General features: G+C 34.9%; 1 protein-coding gene across 1 annotated transcript in view; it reads right to left on the bottom strand.

Annotated features, from left to right (window-relative positions):
• The window catches only part of LOC135216719 (putative neural-cadherin 2), a 90,241-nt gene that overhangs the window by 9,014 nt on the left and 65,758 nt on the right, over positions 1–15,469 (bottom strand). Inside the window, exons 9-14 of the mRNA XM_064252179.1 lie at positions 7,662–7,830; positions 6,678–6,995; positions 3,906–4,127; positions 2,591–2,763; positions 1,204–1,561; positions 113–358 (exon numbers count right to left, since the gene is read on the bottom strand). Coding sequence (XP_064108249.1) covers positions 113–358; positions 1,204–1,561; positions 2,591–2,763; positions 3,906–4,127; positions 6,678–6,995; positions 7,662–7,830 — 1,486 coding nt within the window. The remainder of the gene's footprint in view (positions 1–112; positions 359–1,203; positions 1,562–2,590; positions 2,764–3,905; positions 4,128–6,677; positions 6,996–7,661; positions 7,831–15,469) is intronic.

Raw genomic sequence — 15,469 nt, 5'->3', positions numbered from 1 at the left:
TAAAAAAAATAATCATCTGTCCAAACGGAATAGTTAGCTATATACACATTGGTATTTGGAATTTTTCTGTTAATACACTATTCATTCTGGATAAAAATTTCAACTACCTCACCTGACCATTTATATTCAAATCTGAAAGACATCCGTCAAGATAATGAGGTGTAGGAGCTCGATTCCATCCATAATCCTTCGGTCGCTGCGGCCCTTGAGCTAGACCCCCAATCTGCAGAGGACCCAGGACTTCCCACGCTCTCAGACCTTGTGGAAGGCCCCAGGACTCCCTAGCGACGCAATGGGAGTCGTCTGGCGTCTTGTCCCCCCACCCGAGGCCGCAGAAATCCACCATCATGACCGCCCCCTGTGAACATGAATTTGGAACATCAAATTGCGGGGACCATTATATTTTACATATCAAGATAACTATAGTTTCCCGCTGCATTAACATACGAAGGCTTTTGTACTTGATGCATTTTTTAGAATGTTTTCAAACAAGCACAACCTTTTCAACAAAAGCGGAATAATATTCAAAATTAACTTTTTTTTAAATTCCAGGTATCATTGCTTTTTTAGTGCAATTGCATAATAATGTTTAGTTTCAATGTTAAATGTGAAACTTATATGAATTTTAAGAAGAGATTAATACAGTTAAGCATACGAATTCCTTAAATTTGCATTCTCTCTCGTTTGTATTATTTCCTTCTATATGAACAAGCTAATGTCTTATTTTGTTTTACAAGCCGCCATTCTTTTCTCGGAAAGTGACGCAAGGAATTTGTAATAATATTCGTATCACTTTCAACTTGTTTTTATTTCTAATAGAAAAAGATAGGCTGGGATAATTCATTATTTCATTGTCTTCGTGTTTTTCCCTTCTCCTACTCTTTCTAATCTACCTGCGACCAATAGCACTCCTCTAAAAACTAAGTACATAATTCAGAACTTAGATCACCAATATCAAACTAAGACACAAAAATTTTGACATCAGACCTTAATCCATTTCTACAGAAATATTAACTAAAGCACAACATTCAAAACAATTTGTGCTATGTTCGTACTCCTGCCTTCGTCTCAAGTGCAACGCGACTAATTCTATAAGTAATGATGATGTTGCAATCTGTTATTAGGAAAAGAATGCTAAAATGTCCCAGGTCATTTTATCCTATAATGCTAGAATACAATTCAAGCGACGCATATTCAACTAACCTGTGAATGCAAGTGGAGGTGTATGGTGTGCCACTCGCCGTCGGTCACCGACGCATTCACTCTGAGAACGAATGAATTGCCAATCCCTTCGACGATGAACTGAGGTTTATTCTCGACCACTTGCAGAGCAAACATGGGCGAGGGAAGACTCCAATAAGTCGACCCAAAGAGCTGCGACTGTGGGACGAGGGGGCCGGAATAAAGGAGCAGTCCGTGTGACCTGCGCGTCAGGACACGAAGGGACAGCGTTGTTGGAAGACACGGAGGAAGAGGTTTCAACCACACCCAACTAGATCCACGGAAGGTCCTTGAGAGGATCTTGCACTGGGGACCCCAGGAACCTCCAGGACACACGCATCTACCATAAGGTCGAGGGAAAATATGATATTTATACCTATTGCCTTCTGTTATCATGGTAAATTGTAGCCTATCTAAAGATGATTCAAGTATACAGATATACCTAACCACATTCCATTCCCAATAGCCTGGGGATAAATCCAAGTAAAGTAATTTATCAAATAAATTGTTCAACAATCGTTACTTGACCGTCTAGACGCTAGGAGACTCCAAATAGTGCGTTATGGATCCTACTTCAAAACCTCAAGGTAATCCATTGGTTCAAAATTATCCTCCTTTCTTTATTGTATCATAATAGCAATTAAGTGAAGTTGAAACGTATCTCCATTCGCTCTTAAAGCCCAGACTTCACTCTTACAAAGTTCATTTACATAAATTTTGAGTTTTGTCGTATTATATTTCAGAACTCCACAATTTCTATCCAGTCAAATTTCTCTCTTTAAATATAACAGCCGCACGATGTTTTAAACCTCATTTAAGAAAGTAGTTAACGATTATGCAGATATGTCACAGCTGTTTATAGTTTTCATATAAAAAAACTTTCGTACCTTTTCGGTATTAATGTATAGATATACAAAATATTTTCATGACAAAGCCCTATAGTGTGCAATGATAATGCAATAAACATCCTCAACTGTATAAATCTGATACACATTTCTTTTATACATCCGACCATGAAATCCCATTACCTCTTGAAGCAATTTCAGCAGCTCAAACTGAAAGTTTACACAAATTATAGAGAATTTTTTGGGGGTAATAAAAAATAATTTATAGTGGTATGTAACAGACTAAGATTTCTAATTAAATTATTCATGAGATACGAAAACAGAAAGGCATATTAAGCAGTAAGCATGAATAAAATAGGAATTACCTGTTCATTCTTGATTAATAATTTTGAATTATTAAAATTGCGCTACGATACCTCTGGAATACATCAATTAAAGCAGTTACGTCATGAAGAAAAACCTCTCTCTCTCTCTCTGTCTCTGTACAACGCAAAGTTTCCAAGAGCTAATCACAATGCACCCACCTGCTTCCCGAAGGGAATCTGACGCACCTTCCTCCGTTGAGGCAATTGGAAGGAGCGCAGGTGGCAGGGTCGTAAGAGGCGAAGCCGTGGCCCCTGGGGCTTCCCTCGGGGAGACACTCGTGGGTTCGGACGAGGAGAGGAGTCACTAACGAGGTCATGTTCGTGTCAACAACCTGGTAAGGAAAAGGTCGTCAGGGAATCTCTCCTCAGCGCCTTGAGAACGACGCACATAAACGGAGGGAAACTTCACAAGTAAGAAGAAATGTGTCTGAAAAGGTTTGAGTTTCTTTTGTGGTTTATTTAAGCATGACCTCAAATCACAACTCTTTTTAAGAGATGTCTCAAATGTCTTATGAAATGATTTGATTTTATAGATTTTAGGCATAATGCCAAGCACTGGGGCAACTAAGGCCATTCAGCGCTGAAACGGAAATTGACAGTGAAATGGTTTGAAAGGTGTAGGAAAGCCTCGCAATTGCACTACGAATCAATTGTTATGTGTGTGTGGAAAGTAAGATGGAAGAAAGACAACATGAATGGAGATACAGTAAAAGGAATGAAATTAGTCGCAGCTAAGGGGCCGAAGGGACGTTGTAAAGAACCTAAGTAATGCGTACATTGCGCCTACGGGGGAAATATTTTATGAAACTTTTTGTTACTTTTTATAAGGAGTTATTTACTTCTACGTATACAACAGACCTTTCACAAAGCAGTTTACCATAGCTGTGTGGCAAAAAGAAAAAATAAATCAATAAAAAATAAACAAAATCCTTTCACATACAAAAATCTGAATTTTACAATACTATCAAAAATAACTGTTGTCAAGCTGCAGCATTATAACCTTCACATTATATCTCTGGCTTTCATATTTCTTCGCGTCCTGATCACGATCATTCAGGCTTTGAAAAAGTTTGACTGAATTTTTCAACGTTTTTTGTTTTTGTTAGTAAAACTAATTCCTTTCAGTAAAACTGTCAAAGCAAAACTCTCGTCACAAATGAATAAATAACACATCACTCAAAAGCCATTTTGTAAGTGTGCGAAAGGTTAATGGCGATCAGTCCCAAAATATTACCACGATTTAAGTCTGGAACCTGTTGCCAAATCGAACACAAAACTATGGCGTTTTAGTGTCCACCAAAACGACGTTCAAATCCAAATGTGACCAAATTAACTTACAGAGATAACGGGAAAAATATTTAGTATCTTGGAGACCCCAAGATGAAATATTTCATTCACACGTAATTATCGCCTAGGTTCAGTGGAAAATAGAATAAAAACTTGTTAAATATATAAAAAAAAGCACCTTCAATACCTGAAGAGGAAGTGCTGTCGAAGCGAGAGAGGTCACAGAAGCCCCGTCTTCGTAAGACAACTTGAGAGTGGAGAGAGCCGAGTCCTCTGGTCCTTCGAGGTGCGGGGGATGTCCTCCACTGACCGTGTCCTTCTTAGGGACCTGCTGAACCGAGGGCCCTTTCTTTTCGAAGAGAGGTGGTGGATCCTTCAGGGACACTGAGAGGCCAGTGGCTTTCTCCAACTTTCGTTGGAAGGAGAAAGTCATGTTACTTTCATTTAACTGTTAATCACAGTTTTATGCCATATGCATTATTATTTTTAAACAACCATGCTAAAGATATTTGTTAAAAAAATTATAGGAATTCTCCATTAAACCCACGCCCCCCCCCCCCTACCAAAAATATTAGTCCATGATATTAAGCAAAATTAAACTTGTTTTTGCTTTTGATACGAATGGTTAATGTATTTATGCATACGTTCAATTAAAAATGGTCGTCAAATTACTCAGCGTTTATTAGTTGCTCAACGACTTACTTTACAAGCGAAAATGCAAGGAAACAGAAATACACACATTCGAACATGACTCAAAAGCCCTCAAATCTCAACAGCGTCTACGCTGTAGAGATGAAGACCTTTGAAATTTATTAGTGTGGTCAAGTTGTCCTCTGAGCGTGAGTGAGGGCCAACGTCCGTGCCAAAGGGTTTCTGTTGTATCAAGGTGTCTTATTTTGAACATCATGGGAAAGAACTTGTGTAGCTTATAGAAGAAGAATCCCATTTATGCGAAAGAAAAGCGCGAGTGTTTCTGGGTTGCGTGTGTAGAGGTGAACATGTCCGTGACGCTTTCACTTTTTTTTTCTTAACTCAGGTCCATGAGAGTAAGAGAGAACACTAGTTCATCCTTCCACATTAAGGTTCTCTCTCAAATTCATTATTTTCGTTAATATGCTTTACCTGGTATAACGGCGGATAAAAAAGATGATCATTGTTTTTCTCCTCTGTAAATCTGCTTTATACAATTAATGGGCGCATCTAAGAAAAAAGGGGGTTTGATAAAGCAAAAACCATTCGAATTTGGTAATGGATCAATGCTTGAATACAAGAAGTAAATTGAGCTATTAAGCCTTACTGGTCTCAGTTGGTAGGCTACTACGTAGATAGAAATCAACCATATTACAGTATATAAAACGCAGTACGCATGTATTTAAATATTTGTTAGTGTAACTGGATTAGTCTACGGGAAAAGAACTCAAATTTTAACTATCCGAAATTGTAAACTTTGTAAAGCATAATGATGAGTTATACAATATACGTATTTGGTGTATTTCGAATACAATTTAATACGGGAATAATTCCCATTGCCTGGACTAACACTGACGGGACACGTGTAGTAATAGTTTATAATACTGGCTGTCAAAATGTAATCTACAAAAAGCTTTTCTTCTATCAACCTTTTTATAAGGATTACTTAACACTTTAATGCACCACTGCAGGTTTTGTCGATCTAATTTTGAAATGGTCTACTTAGTGCTAGGAGTCAGGATTAATTCTACGATAGTCCTGTGAGCAGAATGTAGCTGCTTGACTATCGTGAATATTTACTTTTAAAATTGAAAAAGCATCAGCAACAACAGCAAAAGAAAAAAATCAACCACTGCATTCATATTGACTTCAAAACGATTTAATTGATCAAGATAAAATAAACTGATATTTTAGCCATTTCTCATAATTCCAAGTTTTCATTCAAATGTAACTGCACTTGATGAAGGAACTGGCTTGACAAAATTTCGTCTTTTTTCTAAATAATAACCAAATACGGTTGATGATGGTTACTACCATCATTCCTTTACTCTGTGTGGTAATAACTAAATCTTATTGCCACACCATTTTATGTACAGGGCTACGGCTATAAGCCAATTGGTAGAAACACTACCTTATTACATGAATTTCAGAAAAGACCTCTATTACTAGACAAACACGTTCTTCGACGAAATTATGCGCAGTGCCAGCAGCTTTCATTCACACAATACGATTATGATGATTTAGCTTTTCATAATATAGTCTTTGTGGATAACAAAAGGAGCGCTCATTGGTTGAATCTACGGTGAAAACACAGTCAGCCGTTTCTTTCTCTCTCCTTCAGAGCCGTCTTTGGAAGACTACTTATCTACTTTTCCTCAAGAATCTACTTTCAGAAGGAGATATTTACTTTTTGGTAATTTGGCTATTAAAGGAAATATATTAATTTTTTTTATTGAAGGGGGGGGGGGATTGGTTTGACAAGGGAGATGATTTTTACAATGCAATATCCTCCGTGTCGAGAGAAGAGACTACATTAAAATATAGGATTTAGGCCAGAGGCCAAGCGCTGGTGCCTATGAGGTCATTCAGCGCAGAAAAGTAATTGAAAGGTAACAGGAGGATAACCTCGCAGTTTCACTATGAATCAAGGGTTAGGAGAGGGTGGGAAGGACGATGGAAAAAGAGAGAATAAGAACGGAACTACATTAAAATGACTGTTAAGGGTGTGCAGCTAAGGGCCGAGGGGACGCTGCAAAGAACCTTAAGTAATGCCTACAGTGCACCGCATGAGGAGCAATGATGCCACTACCCCTCTATAGGTTCCGCGACGAGAGAAAACTAACAGAATCTGTTTCCAGAAACATATTAATGACTATAGAATAGACTATGTTACTACGTATTACCTTCTTTAGACTTTTGGTGGGAGGTGTATTTTAAATGAACAGAATGCTAAACTGCCACAACCTCGCGAAGCCTAGAATAAACTCACCTTATCCTTGTGGAGAGACAACAAACCCTGTAGTTTGACTGGATCTACAAAAGCATCCTTATCATCCTTCACGCTCACCCAGACGCAAGCGGTTGGCGCTGGATGGTCACTGGATGAATTAGTACCAACTGGTTGTTCCCTTTCTTGTGGATGAGTGGCTGAGGATTTATTTCTTGAAGGAGTGAAGGGGACTGTTGACGCGATTCCTGGAGGAGTATCATTCTCGTAGACGCTGACGACTTCTACTTTGTAGGGGCGACCTTCGGAAATGATGTCGTGAACCGCCTCCAGGAGCTTCCCCAGACCACCTCCTCCAGTCTTGCGTGAAAAAAAAAAAAATATATATATAAACAATGATTGATGATGATTTGGATGATAATAAGAGAGAGTAGTAACAAAATACGTCCATTCTCCAATAAAAGCGTCACAATCAATTCCACTTGGTATGAGAACGGTAAAATCTCAGTACATTTTGTCATTCCCTGTTAACAAATAAATTAGTCCACAAACAAACTGACCCTAAACCTAGTCCAAAGTCCCACTAAGACCTTTGACCAAGTTTTGTGTCTTGACCATATCTGACTTAACTCTCTTCATCTACATCATGGCAAGTCTCTCCCAGTACAGTTTAAACGTAATGGCCAAAATTAAGTTTTTATTTTTTTATTTTTATTTGAATTTCACGAAAGATTAAAAGAAGGTATAAAAGTTCCAAAAGTTAGATATTCTTTTTTTTTATAAATTCATACATATGCATAAAATAGTGTGAGGGGTGTAAATCTTTTTTTATTTACTTAAAATCAAGTTAGAACACTCGCTGCCTCTTGTCTAGTAAACGAATCTGAGATTTTTCCAGCTCTGCAGATTCTCGAAGACGGTCGCTTAGTCAACATTACATCAGATTTAGGACGAAAACAAAAAGTTCAGGCAACAAATGGATTTGTCAGTAACCTACAACTTAGAAAGACCTCCAGCAACACTCACCGTGGGCGTCCAACCCCTGGTCAAGTCGGCTGGAGTAATAGGAGTCAGAATGACTGGTGCTGCGTGGGTCAGGGCATCGTGGGTCAAGGTTCTGACCACCACCGTAACGTTGGCAGCAACTCCCACTTGACTCCACACTCGGTCACTCACCGCAAAGTGAAGCAGGTACCTGTTAGAGAAAGCATATATGGGAGGAATATTCCTGATAATGACAATATGATATTCTTAAGTAATATTATTTCACCCGCTCCAAAACCACACGAATTACAACCACTCCAAAACCCCGCGGTCTATTCTTAATTTACTCAGATCTCAGAAACCCCTGCATTACATAGAGAGCTTCCAATCTATACAAATATTCAATATTTTGATTTATCGCCAAAAAAAAAAAGTTTTATACTAAACAACACACTAGTGAACATGGAAAGTAGCTCTACTAACGTGAACGGAAAAAAGCTCATTTACTGTTACAGGGAAATACTGTAATTTACATAAGACGTTAGAAATATTTATCTAAGACTTTTTATGAAGTTACGGTAAACGTCAAATAATAAAAAAACCTAATGAAAAGCGCACGTCAACAACTATGACTCCACCCAAATAATGCGATCCGGTAGTTTTGAAATCTTAAGTGTTTCTGTCTCCATTATTGGTTTCACCCACGAATTAATTAATGTGCATGAAATCAAGAAGCCTTAGAACCATAAGCTTGTCTGATTTCACGCTGGTGCTACCCAAGACATCAATTTTATTGGAATTAAGATTATAATGTTGCCTCTCTGAACCGGTAATATGCTGTAAGTGAACGTCAGATCGAGCAACTTTTAAGAGAGACCAGGCAGCCCTTAAAGAGATCAGGCAATTTCAAGAGAAAACTTTAAAATATATCAGACAACTTTTAAAGAGATCAGGTCACGTGGATAGAGGTCAGGCGACTTTAAACCATGGCATTACGGAGCTTAAATGGTAGTTTCACGCTAGCATAAACGATTGTAGGACGAAGTTGCTTCTCAGCCAAACTTACATTGACGGATGGTCCTACTAAATGATAAAACTGCGTTAGTAAGTCGACTTTTAAAAACCATAACACCAACTATCTTCAATGGAGGCTTACTAAAACTTTAATGCGTGGTGGATCAGACCATTAAACCTTGAATGGATTTAAGTACAATATCTCCTGTAATGTAATGCCCAGTGGCAACAGTTTAACTTTGATTGATCTGCCTACGTTAGGAAATTTCCCGTTGAAATGGTCACAGAAAAGCCTCCATAATTTTAGTATTGGAATATGAGTAATCACGTCGTTTCTGTAAAAATAATAATAAAACTTCTCGTTTGAAGGCCACTTCCCCTTGAAGACAGCTTACTATTGTTTAATGGCCTTGACTTCCCTTGATTAACTTCCCACGCGACTATCAAAGTGTTTCGCTCAATACAGCTATTAATCTCCTCTTCCTGCCAGCAAGTAAGGCAAACAATATTTTATCTCTCACTTTTCCTTTTCATAACAAGGAAATGGACTTCGTATGCACACATAAGCACAATATTACATATATTAACAAGCCTCCCAAAGCCTAATGATTCCGAGGATTTGCCAATATTGTCGATGTTACCTTCTGTTTCAAAATATAATTTCCGCACCACATAATACAATATGATGGTGTCAGCGGCCTTTAGACAGTCTATTGCTAAGCAGATTTCATATTCATATATAAATATAACAAGGATAACGATGTAAAAAAAAACTTAATTAAGCAGAATAACCGTATGAATGTCGTTGGGAAGTGTAATTTACCTGCTGCTACAAAGAAAATCATTCGAGAGATTGCGAAGCTGTAATAATAATAATAATAATAATAATAATAATAATAATAATAATAATAATAATAATAATAATAATAATAATAATAATAATTTGGAATAGAAAAATGCGACTTAGTTAACATACAAAAAGGCAAAGTAACGAGAACTGAAGGGATAAAGCTACCAGATTGGAGCAACATCAAACACATGATGACAGGATACAAATACCTGGGAATAATGGAAGGAGGGGATATAAAACACCAAGAGATGAAGGACACGATAAGGAAAGAATATATGTAGAGACTCAAGGCGATACTCAAGTCAAAACTCAACGCCGGAAATATGATAAAAACCATAAACACATGGGCAGTGCCAGTAATCAGATACAGCGCAGGAAAAGTGGAATGGACGAAGGCAGAACTCCGCACCATAGATCAGAAAACCAGGAAACATATGACAATACACAAAGCACTACACCCAAGAGCAAATACGGACAGACTATACATAACACGAAAGGAAGGAGGGAGAGGACTACTAAGTATAGAGGACTGCGTCAACATCGAGAACAGAGCACTGGGGCAATATCTGAAAACCAGTGAAGACGAGTGGCTAAAGAGTGGGGGCATGGAAGAAGGACTAATAAAAGTAGACGAAGACCCAGAAATATACAGAGACAGGAGAATGACAGACAGAACAGTGGACTGGCACAACAAACCAATGCACGGACAATACATGAGACAGACTAAAGAACTAGCCAGCGATGACACATGGCAATGGCTACAGAGGGAGAGCTAAAGAAGGAAACTGAAGGAATGATAACAGCGCACAAGATCAGGCCCTAAGAACCTGGATGTTCAAAGAACGATAGACGGAAATAACATCTCTCCATATGTAGGAAGTGCAATACGAAAAATGAAACCATAAACCACATAGCAAGCGAATGCCCGGCACTTGCACAGAACCAGTACAAAAAAAAGGCATGATTCAGTGGCAAAAGCCCTCCACTGGAGCCTGTGCAAGAAACATCAGCTACCTTGCAGTAATAAGTGGTACGAGCACCAACCTGAGAGAGTGATAGAAAACGATCACGCAAAGATCCTCTGGGACTATGGTATCAGAACAGATAGGGTGATACGTGCAAACGACCAGACGTGACGTTGATTGACAAAGTCGAGAAGAAAGTATCACTCATTGATGTCGCAATACCATGGGACACCAGAGTTGAAGAGAAAGAGAGGGAAAAAATGGATAAGTATCAAGATCTGAAAATAGAAATAAGAAGGATATGGGATATGCCAGTTGAAATCGTACCCATAATCATAGGAGCACTAGGCACGATCCCAAGATCCCTGAAAAGGAATCTAGAAAAACTAGAGGCTGAAGTAGCTCCGGGCCTCATGCAGAAGAGTGTTATCCTAGAAACGGCACACATAGTAAGAAAAGTGATGGACTCCTAAGGAGGCCGGATGCAACCCTGAACCCCACACTATAAATACCACCCAGTCGAATTCGAGGACTGTGATAGAGCAAAAAAAAAAATAAAAAAAAAAAAAAAAATCGATCAAGCAAAGATCCTCTGGGACTATGGCATCAGAACAGATAGGGTGATACGTGCAAATAGACCAGACGTGACGTTGACTGACAAAATCAAGAAGAAAGTATCACTCATTGAATGTCGCGAATACCATGGAACACCAGAGTTGAAGAGAAAAGAGAGGGAAACATGGATAAAGTAATCAAGACCTGAAATAGAAAATAAGAAGGATATAGGATATGCCAGTGGAAATTGTACCCATAATCATAGGAACACTAAACACGATCCCAAGATCCTGAAAAGGAATCTGGAAAAACTAGAGGCTGGAGTAGCTCCAGGACTCATGCAGAAGTGTGTGATCCTAGAAGCGGCACACTTAGTAAGAAAAGTGATGGACTCCTAAGGAGGAAAGATGCAACCCGGAACCCCACACTATAAATACCACCCAGCCGAATTGGAGGATTGTGTTTAAAAAAAAATAATAATAGGTAAACAATAATAAAAAAATAAAAAAATAAATAAAATTTTAAAAACAAAATAATTAAAAATAATGAATAAAAACAGTAAAATAAAATATAAATAAATATATGAATATATAAAATAATAAATAAATATATAATATATAATAAAATATATAAAATAAATAATGAATACATAAAGAATTAAATAATTAAAAACAAATTTTATTAATAAATAAAAATAAAAATAAAAATAAATAGTAAGTAAAATAAATTATAAAATAAATAAATAATTAAATACAAATAATAATGTAGAACATACTAATAATTTATAAATAAACAATAAATATTCAAGTTCTAAAATAAATAACAATAATAAACACATTATTAATTAATATATAAGAAATAAATAGTAATAAAAATAATAATAATTAACAATAATAATTAATAAATATATATATAATAATAATAAATTTTAATAAATAATCACAATAATAAATAAGAAGGAATAAAATAATAATAATAATAATAATAATAATAATAATAGAAAATAATAATAATAATAATAATAATAATAATAATAATAATAAAATAATAATAATAATAATAATAATAATAATAATTCTAAAGGGTCCACAAAAATACAAAGTGTAAAAAGTCCGTGTATAATTTTGAAGACTTTACAGAAAGCTTTCGAACCCTTCCCTGGGTTCATCTTCAGTCCAAAAAATTGGACTGAAGATGAATCCAGGGAAGGGTTCGAAAGCTTTCTGTAAAGTCTTCAAAATTATACACGGACTTTTTACACTTTGTATTTTTTGTGGATCCTTTAGAACATTATTATATACTCTCGTGATAGAGATTTTTTCCCTAATAATAATAATAATAAAGAGATAAAAAACTTAAAAAAATACAAGAAATAAACGAAAATGAAAATAAATAAAAAACAATAAATAGAAATCATCACCATCATCATGATCGTTTACTATATTCAGCAATATAAACGTGCAATCCATACACAGCAAGCGTCAGTTGCTAACTTGCTTCGAAACAGCTGTCACCTGCAACAGATTCTATTCCCGGTGAAAGCCCAAGAATTTTCGGCGATGAGAACTGCACCATCAGCTCTGATTTACTGTTGCTGCTGACGTCCGAATACTTTCATTTTCCCAATATCTGATACAACTCGACTAGACAGATATCTGGACTGACACTTGTAACTGGAATTTTAAAAAATATATCCAGTATTTTCTGTAGAATAAGGAATGTGTAGTCTATCAAAATTAGAAAGAACTACTGAAGTTTCCTCCCATCGGAGTCTTGGGTTCTATACCTACTTTGACTTCACAGCAATTCGGTCCCATATGTCTTAAATTATCTTTCAAATATGAAATATATAAAAACACATTTCCATCGGTTTTTATTTATACTACATATGCTCCAGTGTCATCCAAGCATAAAATATGTACCTCCTATTTCACTAACTCAAACAATTCCATATTTTATATCGTATCAGGGTTCCCATATTCGTAAAGCAGCCTTTATTCGTATTTCATATAACTACGAACACCAACTAATAAACCATAATCCATCCACATCATTTGAAAGAAAACTTGGATGAAGTATGAAACCCATTGTATACAACAAACTAACGGCCTGTGTCCGCGTTTGGAAATTTACTCAAAAAAGTGAGACCGGTGATATTTCCGAGAGGAATTTGAAAGATGAATATTTTTAGCATTTATGCTTGTACTTCCTCCATTCAAGCCATTATGTGATTCGGGATAAATCTGAATGACAACCAATATACATTCTCTATCTCTCTCTCTCTTCCCCTCACTAACACTCCATCTACTCTCTCTCTCTCCTTACTTTTTCCCTCCTCCTTCTCCCTAACACCACCTCTACACTCTCTCTCTTTTTTCTCCCTCTCACTCTCTCTCGGTCTCTCACTCTCTCTATCTCTCTATCCCTCTCTCACTCTCTATCTTCCTCTCTCCAACCCTTCCTGACTCTTTCATTCTTTGTTCTCCCTAACAACCGCTCTACACACACTCTCTCTCTCTCTCTCTCTCTCTCTCTCTCTCTCTCTCTCTCCTTTCGTGCAATTGGTGTTTTACCCTCACTGTATTCTTTCCCAGATAGTAAGTCAAACGTATACAGAAATGAGGTACGATAAATTCGTCAAGTTCATTTAGTCACTTAGTCTACGGGGAGAACCAGTATATTTGTGTGTGCACATTCTTCTTCTTCTTTCGACCTTACTAATCCCACTGTATAGCAGGGTCGGCCGCTCGAGTCAACTTTCTTCAGTTATTTAGATTCCTTAATAGTAAGTCTGTATTGAACGCCCCCGTGGCTCTTCTCTAGTCGATTGCAAGACCTTGCTTAGTGGCACCCGTATTAAAAGTTAATGGAGATGGACGCTTCACTATCTGCCTTAATAAAGAAAATGTATTGGAATTTAATACATCCCCCTTGGACTTTATAAACAAATGATGGCAAGTGGAATTTTATGACACAAAACCCTTGAATTGAATTTATGACAATACACTTGGATTGATAAAATACATTTGGTATTTAATTAAATACCCATAAATTTGCAATTTATTACAGTGGCCTTGGAATCTAATATAATACCCTTGATATCAGGGACTGTCGTGGGATTAACGCTACACTGATTTAGCGTGTCACGGGAGTATAGTTACCTATGGGGTTCAAATGGCATTGAGTGCAATTTCACTTAAGTTAATATGGTTTTTACATAGTACTCAGTTACAGCCTTTGAGCAATTTTTCGAAAAATTGCATTGTTATTTTAGTGGTTTGAAAAAAAACCTACAATACATGTTTGATATTATATATATATACTATATATATATATATATATATTATATATATTAATTAAGTATATAATTATAATAGATATATATAGATATAAGATATTTAATACATATATATATCTATATTATATATATATCTAATATATATATCTAGCTATATATATATAGATATATATATACATATATATCTATTATCGTAATATTTATATATTATTAATTAATTATAGTATATTATATTAAATAATAAATATATATACTCTACATTAGACTATACATGATTATATATATATATATATTAAATAAATATATATATTTTATATATATATCTAGAGATATAATCTAATAGATATTAGCTATAGATATAATATATATCTATATATATATATATATATTATAGTATATAAATAGTATATAATATATCAATAAATATATATAATCTTATAGACATATATATCAAACATATATTTATCTATATCTATTTTAATAGAATCTATACATCCTATATATATAATATATATTTATATCATAGAATATATCATTATTATATATGATATTATATAATATATAGCGTATATTTATTATATACCTATATATATAATATATAATCTATATTAAAAATATATAGTATATCTATATAAATACTATTCTTATATAGAGATATACAATATACTATTATATAAATAAATATGAGATTATTATTTATCAATTCCATAATAGCTACTATATATAACATATAATAAGATATTATAATAGAAATATAGATGAATATATATTATAGAAAAAAAAAAAAAATTTTTTTTATATATATTGAGAATATATAATATATAGATTAGATATAGATATATATAATAGATATAGAATTATACAAATATATATAGATAGAGGTATATTATCTATATAGAATATAGATAAAATATTATATTGAATAATTAATATATATAAGATAATATATTATATCTATAGATATATCTATAGATATATCGTATAGAATATATATATAAATAAATAAATATATATATATATATATTATAAATTATAATTATAATAATATATCTATAATAGATGTATATAATGATGATGTAAAATAGTAATAATTTATATATATATAATAGATTATATATATATTATGTATATATATATCTATATATTACATCGTTATATAAGACATCTA

The sequence above is a fragment of the Macrobrachium nipponense genome, chromosome 6 (genome assembly GCF_015104395.2).
Source record: "Macrobrachium nipponense isolate FS-2020 chromosome 6, ASM1510439v2, whole genome shotgun sequence".
NCBI lineage: Eukaryota > Metazoa > Arthropoda > Malacostraca > Decapoda > Palaemonidae > Macrobrachium > Macrobrachium nipponense.
Note: the sequence above shows the minus strand (reverse complement) of the source record. Positions and strands in the feature narration are given on the sequence as shown.